At 52.2% G+C, this 18864-nt stretch overlaps 1 protein-coding gene across 4 annotated transcripts in view; it reads right to left on the bottom strand.

The window, feature by feature from the left end:
- Nucleotides 1–18864, bottom strand: part of SIPA1L3 (signal induced proliferation associated 1 like 3) — a 237337-nt gene that overhangs the window by 69883 nt on the left and 148590 nt on the right. For all 4 annotated transcript variants that reach the window (XM_044256522.1, XM_044256523.1, XM_044256525.1 and 1 more), the window contains 5 exons: nt 18353–18541; nt 17311–17485; nt 14484–14587; nt 11704–11861; nt 3764–4340 (listed from right to left, as the gene is read on the bottom strand). In XM_044256522.1, the coding sequence (XP_044112457.1) occupies nt 3764–4340; nt 11704–11861; nt 14484–14587; nt 17311–17485; nt 18353–18541 (1203 nt within the window). The remainder of the gene's footprint in view (nt 1–3763; nt 4341–11703; nt 11862–14483; nt 14588–17310; nt 17486–18352; nt 18542–18864) is intronic.

Raw genomic sequence — 18864 nt, 5'->3', positions numbered from 1 at the left:
CAGTCTGTAACCCCCAACTATAGCTGCTCTGGACCATTCTAGATAAGGAAGGGAGAGCTGGTTAGGAGTCTCTGTGGTCCTGCAACTTCCATCCCTTTTGCTTTTCTAATGAACCTAAGGAACCCCCAACTGAAGAACAGAAGCACTCCTGATGTTTCCAAGATTCCAGAAAGGCTCCCTGGCACAGGGAGCCAAACACAGGAGAGCAAACACGTATAGGTTCATAGGACACTGTGTCATGCCATGCGGCCACACTGCCCCAGTTCCCCTTTAAAGTTAATTTTCCTGGGGACTGATCTCTGTGTGCCAGGCTCTGACTAAGCTCTTCATAGGCCTAATTTCTCCAATCTCTCACTGGTGAGGCAGGTACAACTGATTTGCTTATCTTACAGATGTAAAACCTGTGCAGACTTGACTTTTTTAACTTTTGCTACTAGCCTCCATGCTGCATTCCCCGCTGCCCCCTTTGCTCCTTTCCCCCTCACTCTGCACCAGGATGATTCCAACTTCTTACTTTTGTCTCAGTTTAAAAGTTGTTTCCTCAGGGACCTCCCTGAGGCTCACAAGCTGGGGAACTTGGTGGGTAGGATAAGTGAGAAGCAATTCTCACTGATGAAGCCCATCTCCCTGATGGGCCTGTGGTCAAATAGTATACATGTGCCCCCACTGCAAGGGAGCACCCATGGGCCTGCTTCAGCTGCCTACTGCCCTGTGCCAACATGCACCCAGTGTAGCCAGAGGCTCTGGAGAGCTACCCACACGTGAAATCTTCTCAAGGACAAGCTTTGGTAATTAACCGAATAGGTCTTAGGGCTGCATCTGACCTGTGGCTTTGAGACCTCTCCCCAAGACGGGTTCCCTTGGCATGCTCAATACTCCCTCTTTAACCTCTTGGGACTTGTAACTCCTTGTTCAATTTCTGCCTCAGAGGGGAGCCCCAGGAGGGCAGCCAGGGCCTAGCACAGTCCCTGCTGTCCCAGCACCGCCTGGCTCAGAGAGATGCACATAATATTTGCTGACTCAATGAATGAAGGATGTCTGAATCCTAGCTCTGTCGGGGAGGGTGTGGACTCCTTCCCCTGGAGGATTTGGCAAAGCAGACTTGCTGTCATGACTCGTGTATGATGGGCTTGTCCCTTCACAGAAGATGGCTTACATCATCGCTTCCTGGCCACCTGGATGCTCAGTGGGCTCTGGGGCACGGAGACTGTGAGGGGGGCTGGGACAAAGAGCTGTAAGCCGCTGCGCTGCCAAAAGGGCCGGGGGTGGGCGTGGGATGGAGCAGCAGAGAGAGGATGTGGGTAAAACATGTCACCTGGCACGGTGCCCGGCATGGTCACTGCTCAAGAAACTCAAGCTGCTGTCAGGATTTTGGGAGGAAGAATACTCTTCAGCAGGGTTGAGGAGGGTATCTCCTTCACCAGGCTTTGGGGAGGAAAAAGTGCAGTTGTGCAAGGTGCTGCACAGGGTGTGACAGCCCTCTGTGGATGTTCGCTTCTGCTGTTACTACGGGCAGCATGCAGCCAGCATTCAGTACAAGTTCACTGGGTGCATGCTGCATTCCAACCTCAGTGCTGAGGACACAGCGGCAAACAACAAATACATAAATACGTTTCATATGGTGTAAGTGCTATGGAGAAGATTAAAGCAGGGTAAGTGGGTGGAATATGCCAAGCTGGGGGGTTGCAATTTTATATAATGAGGCCTCCTTGACAAGGTGACATGCGACTAAAGGAGAGGAGGAAGTGAGCCGTAGGGGGGATCAGGAAAAGTGCTCCAGCGAGAGGGCATGGGCAGTGCAAAGGCCCTTAGGCTGGATGCCTGCCTGGTACATGCAGGAAGCAGCAAAGGTCTATGTTCCCAGAGCAGAGAGACCGACAGGCAGCCAGGTCACACAGGGTCTCAGAGGCCACCAAAAGCACTCTGGGTTCCATCTAGAGGAGGCAGAGGGTTTGGGCAGAGCAGTGATAGGATCGGATCCCTTGGACTGCCTTACTGAGGACAGACCATGGGAAAGCAAGGTTGGAGGCAAGGGAGACCAGCGAGGAGGTGACTGAGGAGGCCAGGAGAGGCTAGGGGAGGCTGTGGAAGGGGAAGAGGAGCTGGAGTCTGCCAACCGGAGGTGGTACTATCAGACGGGATGTGGGAGTGAGAAGAGAACAGTGGGACAGATGCCAAGGCTTCTAACCTTGACAAATGAAGTGATGGACTTGCCCTTTCTGGAGAAAGGAAAACTCTGGGGGCAGTGGAGGAAAAGCAGGAACCTGCTCTCTGACATGTTGTTTCAGGGGCTCGGAAACACCCGGGTGGGGACACCAAGCAAGCAGTTAGCTACCAGTCTTGAGTTCCGGTACAAATGTGTTTTAGAGTCAGGAAAACCTGGATTCAGACCCCAATCCGCCACCTGCTGGCTGCATGACCTTCTGCGAGAGTCTATACCTGTCAGAGCCTCAATCTCATCCTGTCAAGTGGGGTCAAGAACAGTACCTACGCTCTGTGGGGCAGATGACTCAGCCCGCACAAGCATGCTGCTTATTGGCACACAGTCAGGGTTCAATTAAACTCCTTCAACTGACCAACTGATCAGTATTTATTGAACACCTACTACGTGCCAACCCTGATTTATGCAGAGAGCACAAGCAAGTGAACAAAACAGATGGAGGCCCTGGTTCTTGGACCTCACAACCGAGGTTGCTGTCTAACACTGAGCATGAACTTTGGGGTCAGGGAAGCTTACAGCCGGGCTCCATCAGTCCAACTTGAACTTAATGAGAGAATGCAAAAGCCCAAAAGGGTGAATGCACTGGCATGTGGAGGTCACATCCCACTGAGTCAGGCAAGTTTCTCTGGGTAACATAACTCATCCAATCCTTAAAATTTTCACATGATGTAGGGTAATTTTTGTTCTCATTTTTCAGACAGGGACATCTGAAAAATGTCAGTATGGCAGTTAGAACTTGGCTCAAGGTCATAACAGCTGGCCAGTGGCAGCGCCAGGACCTGAAGCCAGGACTTGTGATGCCAGAACCTGTGTCTACGTTAGGCTCCCTTCTCTATTTCACATGCATGACATGTCCTTCTGTGAAATCCACTGGGAGCCCATTGTCAATGATAGCATTCTTTCCCACACGGCTCACATGTGGCCCCAGTGCTTCTCAGCAATGCTTCAGGCCACCACCTACGAAGCTGTCACCTGAAACCAATCTGCCATTCTTGGTTTGGCCAACAATCTGAGCCTGAGCTGTCTATTAGCAACTTAGGGTAAGACTTTACCCAGATGGTGAATCTTTGTCTTTTAATAGAGGAAGTTAAGCCATTCACATTTATTGTGGTTATGGATGTGGAATTACTCCTGCTATGTAACTGTTTCTTTTACCATGCTTTTTTATACCCCCCATACCCCGTTTATGCCCCAAACCTTTAATGGCCTGGAAGCTTTTCATTCTGTTTTACTTCTTCTAGAAGTACCATTACATTTTGAACATAATTGTTCACTTGTATTTTCTATCAAGATCCACAGTGAATAAACCTATCTTTTGTCTTCCTAAGGCAAAAGCATAAAGAGCCCTGGATCCCTGGCCGGAATTGTCCCCAGAAAGAACCCAGGCTGCAGGGCCCAAGAGACCCCCCAGTGTGTAAGTGGCAATTCTGACTTCCTTGGGGCCAATTAGCGTCCTGGCCTGAATCACGGGGCTGGGGGCACCAGGGCTTCCCCAAGGCCAAACCATGGAAGAGCTGCACCATTGTGGAACTCTGCCCTTACCTTCAGTCTCTGGACGATTTCCCTTATGTCCTCCACAGAGCCGTCTGTGGCCTGCAGGAAGATGTGGTCCCCTCGCCCATAGAAGATTTTGAGTGTCGAGGAGTCTGGGGTCCAGCCAATGACATCCCCACAGTAGCAGTTGAATACTACCTCCTTGGTGCGCAGGTCCAAGAGCACCACAAACTCGTTAGAAATCCCCAAGATACAGTCGATTTCTACGCCCTGGGCATAGTCCTGAGCTGCCACCCTCCAGGCGATGGCCCCTGCACTGTGCTGCTCAGCACCTGCCCGCGCCTTTGTCTTCTCCTTCTTCTTGGAGGTCAGCGAGATGAGGTTGAACTTGCCAGTGGAGTCAATGGGTGTGTTAGAGACACAGTTTTCTGCCAGGTCCTTGAGGTACTCCTGGCGGGTCCTGGTGGCCATGGTGTGGAATTTGTCCGATTTGTGTGCAGCATTCTCGGCATTAATCACCTTGGCCAGCAAGAAGTCTCTGAAGACGTCAGACTTGCGGAATGTGGTTCCACTGGGGATCGGGGGACCAAAAGGAGGAGCATCTTTGGATCGGGTCACAGCCATACTGAGGAGGGAGAAATACGTGGTAGAAAAAAAAAGCACTTGAGGTTCTCTTTAGTAGGAAGAAAACATGCAATCAGAAATAGGAATTTGCTTTTTAAGAATGGAAATTGACATCTATCTAGTAAGTTGCTGGCCAATTAGACTGGAAATGAGACAGCCTTAGGGCACATACGTGCATGTTTACTTCGGACAGATGTCAGAACGTCCATTAACATAACAAGAATAATTCTCCTAGCATTGTTCCACTTCAGTTACTCTCATATTACATATAAACTATGTGATAGATTATAGTTTGGCAAAAATTCACCCCTCCCTCTCCATCTTTGATGGAGGGTACATGCCCACCCCACTGATCCTGGGACTGGTCTCACGTAGCTTGATTTGGCCAATGGTTTCCAAGCAAAGCATGAAATGCAGTGGGTGGAGAGGAAGGCGGGCCTGTCTCCTGTGCTCCTGCCATCTCTGTGAGACTGACACGCCCCCAGGGGCCTAGAAGGATGAGGGATACCCGCAGCAGACCTGGAGCCAAGGCCAGCCAGACCTCAGCCAACCTGTGGATATGTTGGCCAGAGAGAAAGTGCTAGTGTCTGTGAGCCACTGAATTTTGGGGTGGTTTGTTAAGCATTACTGTGGGAATGCCTGACTAATGTGGGACATTTATATGATTTTTTTTTTTTTTTTAAGATTTGAGAGAAAGAGAGAGAGAGCACAAGCAGGGGGAGGGGCAGATAGAGAAGCAAACTCCCTGCTGAGCAGGGAACCCGATGTGGGGCTCGATCCCAGGACCCTGGAATCTTGACCTGGGCCGAAGGCAGATGCTTAACCAATTGAGCCACCCAGGTGCCATATGATTTGCTTCTTTCACATACCTGTGTAACATTACTTAATATGTAAATCATCTCTACACTGTAATGTGTCTTGAAAATTCACTGTAATGAGAAGTTTGAAGAGACCCTTCTTACTTCAGTTTTGGCTGAGGTGCTACTGTGACAGAAACGAATAGCCACTGAGTGAGAAAGTAAAAAGGAAACGATCTAAAATGTGTTCTGCCAAACCAGTGAGCCCCCTCACTCCCCACGCAAACCACAGAGAGAAAGCCCATGGGGAGGAACATCTCTGGAGAAAGCTGGCAGTGAGCCCCATGATGCCTGCATCCACCCTCGCCAGCAGCAGGCGCCTCTCGAGGTGACTGACAGTTGGGAGGAGCCTGGGGTCATTGGCTCCCTGCCCGGGAGGGTGGGCCAGGAGCCCCTGCACAGCCCAGGGAACTTGCGGTCAACTGTTTTCACAGTACGGTGACATTTCCCTGCCAGTGCTCCAGTCCTGGACAGGTCAGAAATCAGCAGTTGGCAGCAGGGGACAGTGTAACGTGGAGGAACAGAGGAGAGGTAAGCAGGCACCCCAACCACTGAGGTCTCCCCTGGGAAGTGGCCCTGAGCTGGGAGGTGGGAGAAGATTGGCTGAGAAGTCAAATCTAGAGATTGGATGACTATCTCCGACATGTCCTTCCAAGGGCCTGATTAAATGGAGACTCAGTGGCCTATGGGGCAGTGATTTCTTAAGGTAGCCAGAGAGCCCACAGCCCCTCTCAGTCACCACCCGGGGGCAGGAGAACATGACTCTCCAGAGAGAGGTGTAAAGGGGCAGCGGAGACTCCTGGAGCTATGCTGTTTCCGTGATGATTAAAACCAGTAGGAGTCCCTGTAAATGCGTGAGCAGTCAGCTTGCTATGACTTTCTTAAAGAGCTTTGTAGTCTCCTCCACAAAGATGTCACCTTGTGAGCATGGTGTTAGGAGAGATTTCCTAATGCTTCTCCCCCAACTGTAAAATAATTTTTAAATAATGAGATTCCTGACTGAAACATATGCCATGAATGGTTTAAGGCTTGTTCAGGTTCCGACTCCCAGCCCCTCACCCGCCCCCCACGTGACATGGGGGCCGGTGTAACATTCCTGCCTCTATGAGACAAGCATTTCTGGGATGCCCTCTCTTGAGCACTGGGGGTAGAGTAGTCCCTGACCTTCAGAACTTTTAATCTGGGAGCAGATGTGTACCAAACACACACACTTACAAAAACAAAGAAAGTGAATAGGGTACAGACAAAACAAAAGGACCCAGTGTAGATGGGGAATCCAGGAGGGCCTCTCTGAGGAAGTGATAATTATGTATGCTGGGATCTGAGGCTGAGCAGGAGCCAGAGGAAGGGCTGAGGGGAGGGTCCTGCAAGCAGGGGTTGCAGCAGGTGCAAGGTCTGACTGGGAAAGACGAGGCTGGGGTGGTCTGAGCCCAGAAAGTGAGGAATGGGATGGCAGCCAGGCCTCACAGGGCCTTGATGGGATGTTAGCACTTTTCATCTTTTTTTTTTTCCATAACATATATTATGACATATAATATATATTAATTTTGAGTGAATATATATTATATAATATACTATATATATTATCACACCTTTAAAATATCTATGTATATTTTAAAGATTTTATTTGACACAGAACGACACGGTGAAGGAGGGAACACAAGCAGGGGAAGTGAGAGAGGTGAAGCAGACTTCCCATCAAGCAGGCAGCCCAATGTGGGGCTTGACCCCAGAACCCTGGGATCATGACCTGAGACGAAGGCAGGTGCTTAACAACTGAGCCATCCAGGCGCCCCAGTTGCTTTTCATCTTGATCGTGAGAGCTCGCCATGCTTTGACCATCTGGACTCGCTATTCACTCCCTGCACCCCCAGATCTGGTCTCTGCCATTCTCAGTGCCTTGGAAGGTGGGTTTCTGCAGGTTGTCACCTTCACCTGGCTTCCCATGCCCTGCGGCTTCCAGTGAATTCTGCCAACAAGAAGCAGCAGAAATGACAGGAGGTGACAGGAGAGAAAAGCTGGCAGACAGCTTTTTCTTTGGGGCCTTTTTGCTGGGCTGCTGGCAGTGGCTGCCGTCCTCGAGCCTTCAACTCGCAGCCACAGCTCCTGTCTGGGGGTCCCTCTTCCTGGAGCCACACTTCTCCCACTCTCTGTGCCTCATCTCGCCAAAGGGGTGGGTAATGTGTCCCTGCTGCTGCTGGCCCTGGGATGCCTCACGCTCCTATACTGGTTCCTTTGACCTAGGCCCCGCTTCGAGCAGCCTGTTTGTTCATCCTCAGTTAAAACCCAAGCGAGGCATCTGTCCCTTCAGGGTCCATGACAGGCACAAGTGCTTGCAACGAGTGCCGACCAGACTGACGATCTGGGAAGATCACTGTGGCTGTCCCATGAAGAAAGGACTGGAAGGGACCAGAGCACGGGCAGGAGACCACTGAGCGAGCTCCTGCACATCCCAGGCTGGTCAGGCCAGATCCCTTGATCACCACCTCCACTGTCCACGGTACAGTGACCCTCCCCCAGTTCAGGAGTGCCATGTCACAGGTGCCACCTGGAGCTTAGCTAAGGCCCAGCACCAGCACAGGTGTTCACTACTGATTAAAACAACTTAGGGGCGCCTGGGTGGCTCAGTCAGTTAAGCATCTGCCTTTGGCTCAGGTCATGATCTCAGGGTCGTGGGACCGAGCCCCGCATCTGGTTCTCTGCTCAGCAGGAAACCTGCTTCTCTTTCTCCCTCTATGGCTCCCCCTGCTTTTGCGCTTTCTCAAATAAATAAAATCTTTTTTTTTTTTAAAGATTATTTATTTATTTATTTGACAGAGAGAAATCACAAGTAGGCAGAGAGGCAGGCAGAGAGAGAGAGAGAGAGAGAGGAGGAAGCAGGCTCCCTGCTGAGCAGAGAGCCCGATGCCGGACTCGATCCCAGGACCCTGAGATCATGACCTGAGCCGAAGGCAGCGGCTTAACTCACTAAGCCACCCAGGCGCCCCTCAAATAAATAAAATCTTAATGAAAAACTCCAAACCCAGCAACTTAAACTTGAACAGGCCAAGGAGGAACAGATTTCTACCAATGCACAGGAGATTTTCTGTAGGTCTGACAGAAAAAGGCATTTTCCAGGAGTAAGGTTCTTCGAAGGCCACACAAACCAGGTGCGTTTTCTTCTGTGCAAAACTGTGTGGGTGAGGCCTCGCCTACAGCCTGGGGAGGGATAGAATGCCTCAGCAAATCTTTCTAATTCAAGGTGCGTCCACACTGGACTTTATAGATATGAACAGCTTTGCAACTTCTCCAGTCAGCACCTGGCTGCTTGGCCAGACAGACTCTGGTGCTTCCCACAGTCCTGATTCACTGTTTTTTTTTTTTTTTTTTTTTTTTAAAGATTTTATTTATTTATTCGACAGAGAGAGATCACAAGTAGGCAGAGAGGCAGGCAGAGAGGCAGGCAGAGAGAGAAGAAGGGAAGCAGTCTCCCCGCTGAGCAGAGAGACCGATGTGGGACTCGATCCCGGGACCCGGAGATCATGACCTGAACCGAAGGTAGCAGCCTAACCCACTGAGCCACCCAGGCACCCCCTGACTCATATTTGAAGAATCGTGAAATTACAAGCTGCTGAAGGTTTCTGGACAAGCAGAACAATTGGTCCCTTACATCCCAGCAGGTGGGACTGGGTTTTCACAGTTCCCAGGCTGCAGGACACCAGCGTGCCCCTCAGAAATGGCACATTTGGGAGTTGGAAAGGATGGCACCTCACTACACAACCAGGTCACTGGAGCCCAGGAAGTAGTTCCAGAATACTCACAGTTATTCCTTCAACAATCATTTCCTCAGGGCCTATGACCGCTGGGCCAGGAATCTATCTGGCCAGCAAAAATCTCTTTAGGGCCCACTAGATGGCAGGCCCCATGCCATGACGGATACATGGAGGGGGACGTGACAGGGGTTACCTTTAATAGAGGCCAGGGCCATGCCAAGGAGTCGTTTTTTGTTTGTTTGTTTTTAAAGATTTTATATATTTATTTGACAAAGATCACAAGTAGGCAGGGAGGCAGGCAGAGAGATAGTGGGGTAAGCAGGCTCCCTGCTGAGCAGAGAGCCCGATGCAGGACTTCATCCCAGGACCCTGAGATCACGCACGACCTTAGCTGAAGGCAGAGGTTTAACCCACTGAGCCACCCAGGTGCCCCCAAGGAGTCGTTTTTACAGCATGATGGGTGCTGGGATGGAAATGTGTTTGGGGACACGGTGGGTTTCAGGGGGGAGGGGACAAGGGTGTGGTCTGTCCAGGGTCCAGCTGCCCGTGGAGAAGGAGGGAAGGAGTGGGGGCAGCTTTGGTTGTGTCTTTAACATTTTCTTTCTTTAAAAATAAAGAGAACTGAAGCAAATATGGCAAAATGTTAACATCTGTTAAATCTGGTGGTGGGCACAAGGGTGTCTGTTATATTATTTTCTGTGCTTTTCAGAACGTTTTAAAATATTGCATAATATAAATACTTTAAACTGTAAAAAACAGGAAGTGTTTGGGGCGCCTGGGTGGTGCAGTCTTGATTTCGGCTCAGGTCACGATCTCAGCCTGGCAATGGACTCTGCACTTAGCAGGGAGCCTGTTTCACTCTTCCTCTGCCCTTCCCCCTGCTCGCGTGGGTGTTTGCTTGGTCATGGTCTCTCTCAAATAAATTAGTCTTAAAAAAACAAACAAAAAAACCCCAAACCAAAAAACCAGGGTCTGTGGATCAGAAAAAAGCCAATGTCTTGGAGGCCATGGAAAGGCTGGCCTGGACAGGTGGGGGATCGGCCGTGGGTTGCTGTGACAGCCCAGGCCGGAGCTGGGAAGAGGGGGAACCCATCCCCACTCCCGCAGTTCAAGCCCGGCCCCAGCCCCAAATCCGGGGAGAAGGCGGCCTTCTCCTCCGGGTGTGTGTGCGTGCGTCAACAGGTCCACCTTCCCTCATCAGGACTACCTTCCAGCTCCTGAGGTACATGGGAGGGCACACGGGTGAGTCCGGGCTCAGCCAGCCCGGAGGCGGGGGCATTGGTGGCTGCTGCTCCCTGTCCCAGGAACAAGCAGCCGCACATGCCGCCCCATGGCGGAACCCCCCTCCCTCCTCTCCTTCACCTCACTGACAGAGGAAAAAGGCAGATTCTGGCGATTCTGTCAGGACCACCAGGGCACCTGTGCACATACCCTTGGACCCAGCAACCCCATTTTTACGAATTTTCCCAGCTGTGTACTTGGACGCATGTGCAATGACAGCATACGTAAGATTATCACTGCAGGATGGAGTGGAACCGTGGGTGATGGGAAAAAAGCCCAAAGTCTAGAGCTGGGGGAAGTCTTGTGCACCCACACAAGAGCAGGTTACATGGTCATGAGGAGTAAAAAAGCACTTTAGGTACTGGTTTGCAGAGATCTTGAGGGTCGGTAAGCGTGTGTGACACGCTCCGTGTATATTAACACAGGGAAAAGCAATACTTAGAAGTAGTTGCCCGCATATATACGAGACATCCAGTTGCACAAGAAACTGTTAGCAGGGTGACTGGGTGGGGAGAGCGGGGCAGGGTGGGAGGAGACTGTGACTTTTTTGTTTTTTTTTTAAACTTTTTTATTTTACTTTTTATATCTTCTGCATTTCAAACCATTTCCAAAAAAATGGAGAAGGGTGTTCCCTAGCCCACTCCCCAGAGTCTGTGGTGCTGCTCCAGGAACACGGGCTGCCCTTGGCCTGGGCCTACGTCATCGGTCAGCTGGTTTCCAAGGACTATAGCTCTATCCTCATCCCACACCCAGAGAACTTTCCACTTGGCCTCTGGCTGCTGGCCACTCCCCTGGGTGAGACCAGGCCCTCGGGGAGGATGCTGAATGGGTCTGAGGCCCGTGCTGCCTGTTGTTCTGTGAACTGAAACCTCAGCTCTGTGTCCAGAGTGGTGTGTGTGTGTATGTCCATGCGTGTGTCTGCCCTGCCCCACCCTTCCATCTTCTGAGCCTCCTTCTAGCTATCACTCCTGTGCTTCGCCACCGCTCGCTCCATGATGGGCTCTCCTCACCCCCAACCCAGGTCAGCAAGCCTCAGTTCTGGAGCTTCTCCTCCCAGGAAAGCAAAGCCCTCCTTTTGCTGGATTTGCAGCTGGAAGGAGGTTAAGCTTAGAGCTGCAAGCAAATGAAGCAACGTACAGGAAAGTGGAGCAAATCGAGCTATGCTCAAACCTGTCATTTGGGAGAGCTGACACAGACAAAGGCCTTTCTGTCTTAAACCAGCTTGAGGAGGGGTTCTTGTCACTTGCGACCAAAAGATGCCAGGCAAATACGAATCACTGATGAGAACTGGGATGCCATGCTCCTTTCTGCCTGAGGATGGCTCTCTAGAAGTGCAGGGACATAAGGACAGAGTTCCCTTGAGGCACACATAGTGGCACTAGCACCGGCCAGGGGACTGCCTAGAGGCTGGAGATCAGCTGCTGCAACTTCCTGAGTGTGTAGGGTTGGGGGGAGCCTTTGCAGGGGTGCGTACCTGTAACAGACGTTATCAGTGCAGGGGTTGTGGACTCGGACGATGATGAAGACGTGCTGGAAGTGTGAGCGGATGTTCTTGGGGGTGAAGGGCAGCGCCCCGGGCTCCTGGAAGATGATCGTCACGATGTCGTTTCCTATGTGCCTCTTCCTCAGTAGCTGGTAAATGGAAATGGGGGAGAGGAGGGTGGCACAGGTTGGCTTGTGGGCCTCCCTGGCACCTCCTGCTCTCACTCCTCCCCGGTCTGGTCCCCATAGGCAGCCAGTGGGAACCATGGACCCAGGCTGGATCATGTTTCTCCTGCTCGTAGCACTCAGGTGGCTCGGCCTCACTCAATGTAAAAAAGTCCCTACATGGCCCAGGGGGCCCCACGCCACCTGCCCCCCCATCTCTTTGAAATCTCCTCCCACGCTCCCCCTCGTTCACTGTTTCCACCATGCTGGCCTCCTGCAGCTCCTCAAATGTGCCAGAAACACTTCTTCCTCAAGGCCTCTGCCTTGGCTGTTCCCTCTGCCTGGAACATTCCTCCTGTAGAGACCCCAGGGGCTCCCTCTTTCAGGTCTTTGCTGAAATACCTCCCTCCCACGGAGGCCTTCCCTTGGCTGCGGGATCCGCACGGCAACCCCCAACTCTACTCTCCCGCTGCCCCACTCAACAGTTCCTGACACTGAGCACACGGTGGCTTTTCCCTCTTCCTTTCGCTTCTCATCTACTCCCTCCCACTAACAGTGGTCTGTTTCGTTTGTGGCCCGCTACTGTGTGCTTAGTGCTCAGAGCAGTGCTGGCACACCCGGTGCTCAAGAATATCTCCTGGCAGTTGGAAGAGCCTGGCAGATGCTCACTTGCTCACAGCCTGGCTCATGGCTCCCGGTGGCAGATCGGACACTGCCTGCCGGCCTGATTCCAGGCTGCTGCTGCCTCTTCCCTGGACACTTGGGTTGGGATGGTTGAGGCAGCAGTGGCTTCGGACTGACCCATGGGAACCCAGTCCTCTTGCCTCTGTTTCTCATTGTCTCTGACCAACAAACTGTTAGCCTTTGCAGGCAATGATGTGGTCACGGTGTTTTACTATTTGCTGACATCACAATGTTCCTATTTACACTAGTTAAGCCTCTGTATGACTCTCATGGTCAGGGATCCACACTGGGAACGTGAGGTCCACAGATGGGCATCCTGTGTAGCTCGACACAAAGTGGCCCAGAATGTAGAATCCAGACATTTACACTGAGCAGCCTGACTCACACTACCAAACGTTTCTTTATGTGTGCTTTCAACCGGTGACATTGCTAGGTCAAGTATCTGTCTGCTGGGGCCAGCCCCAGGCGAGGCGTCTTCAAGTGGCCAGTTCCTCTTACCCCAACAACCCTGTGAGGCATGAACTCATCCTACCCCTTTACTGATGGGAACACTGAGGCTCCCAGTGGTTAAATGACTTGCCTCGGTCACACAGTCATAGGGACAAAGAGTCTAGATTTGAATCCACTTCTGTTTGACTCTGCAACCCAAGCTTTCCCCACCTACCAAATAACCAGCATGAGGGACTGCTTCCTGTGCCCCTCCTGGGTGTTGGGCCCTGCCTCGTGCAGGGACCCTTCCCAAGACATGGGTGCCGTTATTCTGCCCATTTTATAGGGAAGGAGTCCGAGGTCAGAGAGAGAGGATCACACAGCTAAGAAGAGGGGAAGAAAGAATTCAAACTCAGGGCTAACTCTGAGACCAATGCTCCGAAAGAATGCTACAAGTTAACCTTATGGGATCACTCCCCTCTGACCATCTTTGCTCTGTAAAATCTACAGTGTCATCTGTACCAATGGAAAAAACAGGCATTTCCTAAATCACAAGTCTGTGGGGCTTCTGTTTTTTAGAAACTAGTTGTTGTCGTCTCAGGACAGAGTCTGCATGGCATGTCCAGGAGAGGAGCCTCATGAAGCAGGTGTTTGCTGCTCTTGCCCACCTAGTATCTTCTTTTTCTAGAAGCCATGTCCATGCCCTTTGGGAAAGCCCCTCCCTGATCCCTATCAACATTTCACGTTGAGCTGACCCCATTCACCCTCCCAAGGGGTGGGCACGTGCTTCAGGCTTGGCCAGTCGGCCTGTTCCATCCCTGCCCCAGGCCCAGGGACTGGCAAGTGAATGGTCAACAACAGTCAGGCCTGAAACGTTTCTGGGACACCAGGGAGGCATAGCCCTCTCCCCACCAGAGTGGGTCTGCTGGTGGGATGCAAGCAGAGGGCTTTTAAGGGGGCATCTTCGCCATGACTTGGGAAGACCCGTGAATAAGGCCACAATGAAGAAAAGCAGAGGTGAGAAATGAAAAGGATTCCTATTGTCTGAGCCCCTGGATCCAGCCATACCTAAAGCCAACCCTATCCTGGCACTTGGGAGTTACACCACCCAGTTAGACTCATTTTTTGCTTACGGCTGTTTGGTTTGCATTTCTGTTACTTCTGGTCAAAATAATGTTGACTGATACAATCTTGTTTTTCACAGCACCCCTGATGATGTAAGAGACTGCTGAGTTGGGTTTCTAGATGCAAGCAAGGTGGCCTAGGAACAGCTAGAAAAACACTGGTATCAAATGATACCTGGTCTAGCCTCCAACCCCCAAGTGACATGACCATGGTGTAGAGGGTCTCCAAGGCCATGGGCCCCCAGAGGGGCAGGAGAGCCAATGCCCGCCAGGCAGCCAGCTTCCAGCCCCAGAGAGGGAGAGTGACTTGGGGTTCAGCTGTGTATCCACTGAAAATCATGTGGGGGCTCCTTCCCTGGGCCCCACTGACCTGCTGCCTGTTGTTGGGGGTGTAAGGGAGCAGGGTGGAGACGTGGAACATGATCTCGTAGTCCTGGTATGTCGTGTAGAGGGAGTGGGTGCCCGTGGAGTCAGCTGCAACAGAAACACCAGTTAGCACCACGTTTCCCAAACCTCTGGGTTTGTGCCACGTCCCACAGGCCATCTGCGTTAGTTTTCAGCTTGATGTTTGCACTTAACTCCACTCTTTAAAATTCAATAAATTTAGGTAAAAAGGAAACCTTCTGTTACACACCCGGCACACTGGTAAAAATTTCAAAGTCTGACCGTAGTAAGGGCTGGTGGAGACGGAGAGCCACTGAATCACTCTCTGTGGCTGGTCAGGTGTGCAAAATGGTACAAACACTTTGGAAAACTTCTTAGTAATATCCAGTAATTAAGCCTGAAGATCAGCTTAATTGATGACCCAGCACTTTGTCTGTTGGATTCATAACCGAGAGAAATCGCATTCACGTGCCCTGGGATATGGGTAATAAGCGCCTTCAAACGTTGGTCAAAAAGATGAATAGGGGCGCCTGGGTGGCTCAGTGGGTTAAGCCTCTGCCTTTGGCTCGGGTCATGATCTCAGAGTCCTGGGATCGAGCCCCACATTGGGCTCTCTGCTCAGCTGGGAGACGGCCTCCCCCTCTCTCTCTGCCCACTTGTGATCTCTCTCTCTGTTAAATAAATAAAATCTTAAAAAAAAAAAAAAAAGACGAATGAACAGACTGGCATACTGACGCAGTGGGGAAACACAGAGCCTTGAAGGTAGCCGTCGTCACCACAGGGGTGAATCTCACATATGTAGTGTCGAATCAAAGATGCCAGACACAAAAGCAGCACATCCTAAAGGATTCCGTTCACATTATGTTCAAAACCATGCCAAACAAATTATAGCTAGAGACACATATACAGGTAGCAAGACCATGAATGATAATCTTGAGAGTCAGGAAACTGATTGCCCCCAATGAGAGGGGACTGTGACTAGGGAGCACAGCTGATTACTGGCTCCATGTTTCTGAGGGGCAAACTGAGGTGCAGGGAGGGAGGGACTTGCAAGGTGCAGTGGAGTCGACTGGAACTCACACTGTCTGACACTATGGTCTTTTCTTAGTAGTACTCAGCGCTGCTCTTGAGGGTTTCACATTCCTCACAGGAAACAGACCCAAATCCCTAAACTTGAGCCCTAAGTCCTACAGGGTGAGTTCCGCCTGCCTTCTTCACTCCATCCTCTACATTAATTCGCTGGACAATTGCCTTTAAACCTCAGAGCTTCTGCATGTGTGCTCCTTTCTCCTGGAATGCTTTTCTTGCTCCCTCTCTGCCTCCTTTATTCCGCCTCACCCCTCTCAGGCCGCAGGCCATGTTCTCTGGGCCTTCCCCACCCGGACCCAAGATCAGGATCCCCGTGCATACTCCTCTCATCTTGAAGGCTCCTTCCTATCCAGTAAGGAAGGCTGGGAGGTTTCTGTCGAACGCAGAAGCAAACCCACGAACCACACTGCAGGGAACTCCAGGGTGTCCCGTTCACCTAAGGAAGCCCACTCATTGGCACTTCTGGGCATTCAAGGCCACCAAGCTTTATTCAACCGAAGAGGCTGCAGAGACAGTGGCAGAACAGCCTGCAGAGTCCCTTACATTCTGGGGAGAAGCTGGGACAGGCGAGGGCACTGAAGCCACCGCTGGCTGGTGCCAGAGCCAGGCCTGGAGCCAAGTAACCTTAGGGTGACTGCAAGCTGGGGGCATCCCTATCCAGTAAGCTGGGACCACTGGGTAGGAGCACTGTGCTCCCTGGGGTCCTCTGAGAAAATCCCCTTCCCATAGAAACCATGTGGCGGCAGCTGGCCCCCGATCCTGACAGCAACATGATGCCTGCCATTCTGGGCAGGATGCTGAGCCTCAGGAGCAGGCATCTGTCCGAGAGCGGGGATAACAAGTGTCCTGAAGGAAAGAGCAAGAGGCCCACAGTCTCAACGCTCAAGGGCTGCTTGCTTGACAGTAAGCACGGACAGTGGCCTCACAGGAGTGGGCACTGAGCGATGGCTTCTACACAACCGGTATTTTTAAAGCACACTGAACAGTGTACGGCCTGAGGGGGTTGTTCTCACACAGTAAAACTAAAGAAAAGCAAGGTAGTGACGGACACGGCCATATTCAGGGTAGCGATTGCCTCCAGGGAGAGGGTGGATATGACCGGAAAACCAGAAGGCTCACGGAGCATCGGTGGCCGTCTGCTTAAAGCAGGTGTGAGATCCGGCATATTCATTCTAGCATTTCCGTACATATGTGTGCATATACGCATGTAATATGTGTACATGCGGTGAAGAGGATGTACGTGTTCTGTGGCAGTTTGGGGGGGGTGGAAGAGCAAACTGAACTCATGTCACGGCTCCTTGGGGAGAGGACTGGTTGCCTGAGGCTCTTGTCATCGCTGTCACTGTCACACAGCACTGTGCATGCAACGCCACGATTCTGCGCATGCGTGCTGGGCACTGTCAGGCACTGGCAGTCACGAAGCCTCGGGACAGCTCCCAGCGCACGTGTGCGTGAGTTTGCACAGGACGCTTCCGGAGTGTGACTGCTAACTCCCAGAGCAGGTGCGTCTGCCAACTTCACTAGACGACACCCTCCTGTTCTCCCAAGGGGTCGCACCATTCATGTCCCCGTCAGCGGAGGCTGAGAGCTCCCACTGTCCTGCATCCCTGTCCAGGGACCACCAGGCCCTGTGACTTTTGCCCCCGGGGTGGGGGTGCGCTGGTGGCCCCCTATGATTTAACTGCCGCTCCCCTCCCGCCACGCGAGGCCACTGCGCCACTTACTCTTGACATCAAGCTGGGCGGCGTACTTGGTGAAGCCCTTCAGGCAGACCTTCTCCCCGATCAGGGAAAGGAACTCCTCGAAGGCGGGGCCGGCATCCTCGTTGTTGTACATCTCCTCCTCCGAGCTCTGGCCAGCCTTGCAGTAGAGGATGCCCACTTTGTGCTTCCGGCACAGCTGTAGAGGCGAGAGCAGCTCTGTGAGGCAGGCCCGGCAGGGACATCAGGGGGACGGAGCAGAGGGGCTTCCTCAGGCACAGTGCCCAGGGGGCTGCTGGGGTTCCACAGCCGTCAAGCAGTGGCGCAGCCAGAGAGGAAGGAGAAAGCATGTGGGGAGGGCACATCCCCATTGTCCCCCTCTCTCCTTCCTATTCCAGAGAGGCACGACAGGGTGCCCGTGTGGCTGGCTCCTGTTCTCTCGACACAGTGCCATGCCATTCTTTCAAGAGTAAGGGACAGTGGCCTTGGCTAGCTGTCCCTATAGAAGGTGGCCTGAAACTGGCCAAGATGTCTACAGAAGGAAATTCTTGAGAGTTCTGGGCTCAGTACAGTCAACGCTGCTTTTAGGAGGTGGGCCTCCAATCACCACTTTTGTTCTGTGTCTCGCTCATTCCCCTGGTCACTGGTGACTAGAATCTGGATGGACACCTGACCTAAGTGTGGGCAAGTCAGATGCTCTCCTGGGACTGAGAGTGACCTAGCTGGGGTCTGCAGATAGCTGTCATTCTCACAGACACTCTGGGGGCTGTGGGAGGACAGAGAAGCAGAGGGAGCCTGTGTGCAGACGGGGGGAAGGGGGGGAGGGAACACACACACACACATACACAGGCACATCCCCAAATGGCTGTCTCCTCCCCAGACCATTTTTCTCCTCCATCACATCCCTGCTCTTGGCACCCTTGGAATTTGATAATAGATCCCCCCTTTTCCTTAAACTAGCTTAGGTGGGCTGCTATTCTGAAAAAGAAAAAAAAAAAAAAGACAAGGACAGAAAGAGGTACCAGGATGGGGTTGCAGTGGCCCCCCACGCTGGCCCCCAGCTCACCCCTTGCTCGTCGAGCTTCAGCAGCTGCTCAGTCACCTTCGGAGTGTTGAGAGCCAGTCGTAGGCAGTGGATGTTGAGCTCAGGGATGACATACTCCAGGGCGTCCTTTAGGGGGAGGCCCCGCCCTGTCCCGTGCTTCATGGCGGTGGGGGTGGCGTCCTCCAGGATAGAGCCCCGCAGGGTGATGAGCTGTTTGAGGGAGAGAAGGGAAGGTTAGGAGGCTCTCCGGACCCAAGAAGGGAAGAGAGTGCTGTTCTCAGAGCAACGTGTGTGATGGTCCGAAGCTTGGGCCCCAGGGCCAGCCCTGGCTCAGGACTTGAACTTGCTGCCTCCTCCCTATGAGATCTTGAACAGGTGCCTTCAAATCTCTGGGCCTCAGCTTCTCTTTTTGTGAGTGACGAAATGAATACAGTGACGGCATCCCAGCCCCGAAGGGTGCCAGGAGGACTAAGCTGATGAGATTTTTGAGACAATGGATGGAGCACATCTTTGTCTGTTCAACAAATACCAAC

Source organism: Neovison vison, chromosome 7 (genome assembly GCF_020171115.1).
Source record: "Neovison vison isolate M4711 chromosome 7, ASM_NN_V1, whole genome shotgun sequence".
In the NCBI taxonomy this organism is placed as follows: Eukaryota; Metazoa; Chordata; class Mammalia; order Carnivora; family Mustelidae; genus Neogale; species Neogale vison.
This window is presented reverse-complemented; position numbering and strand designations above follow the sequence as displayed.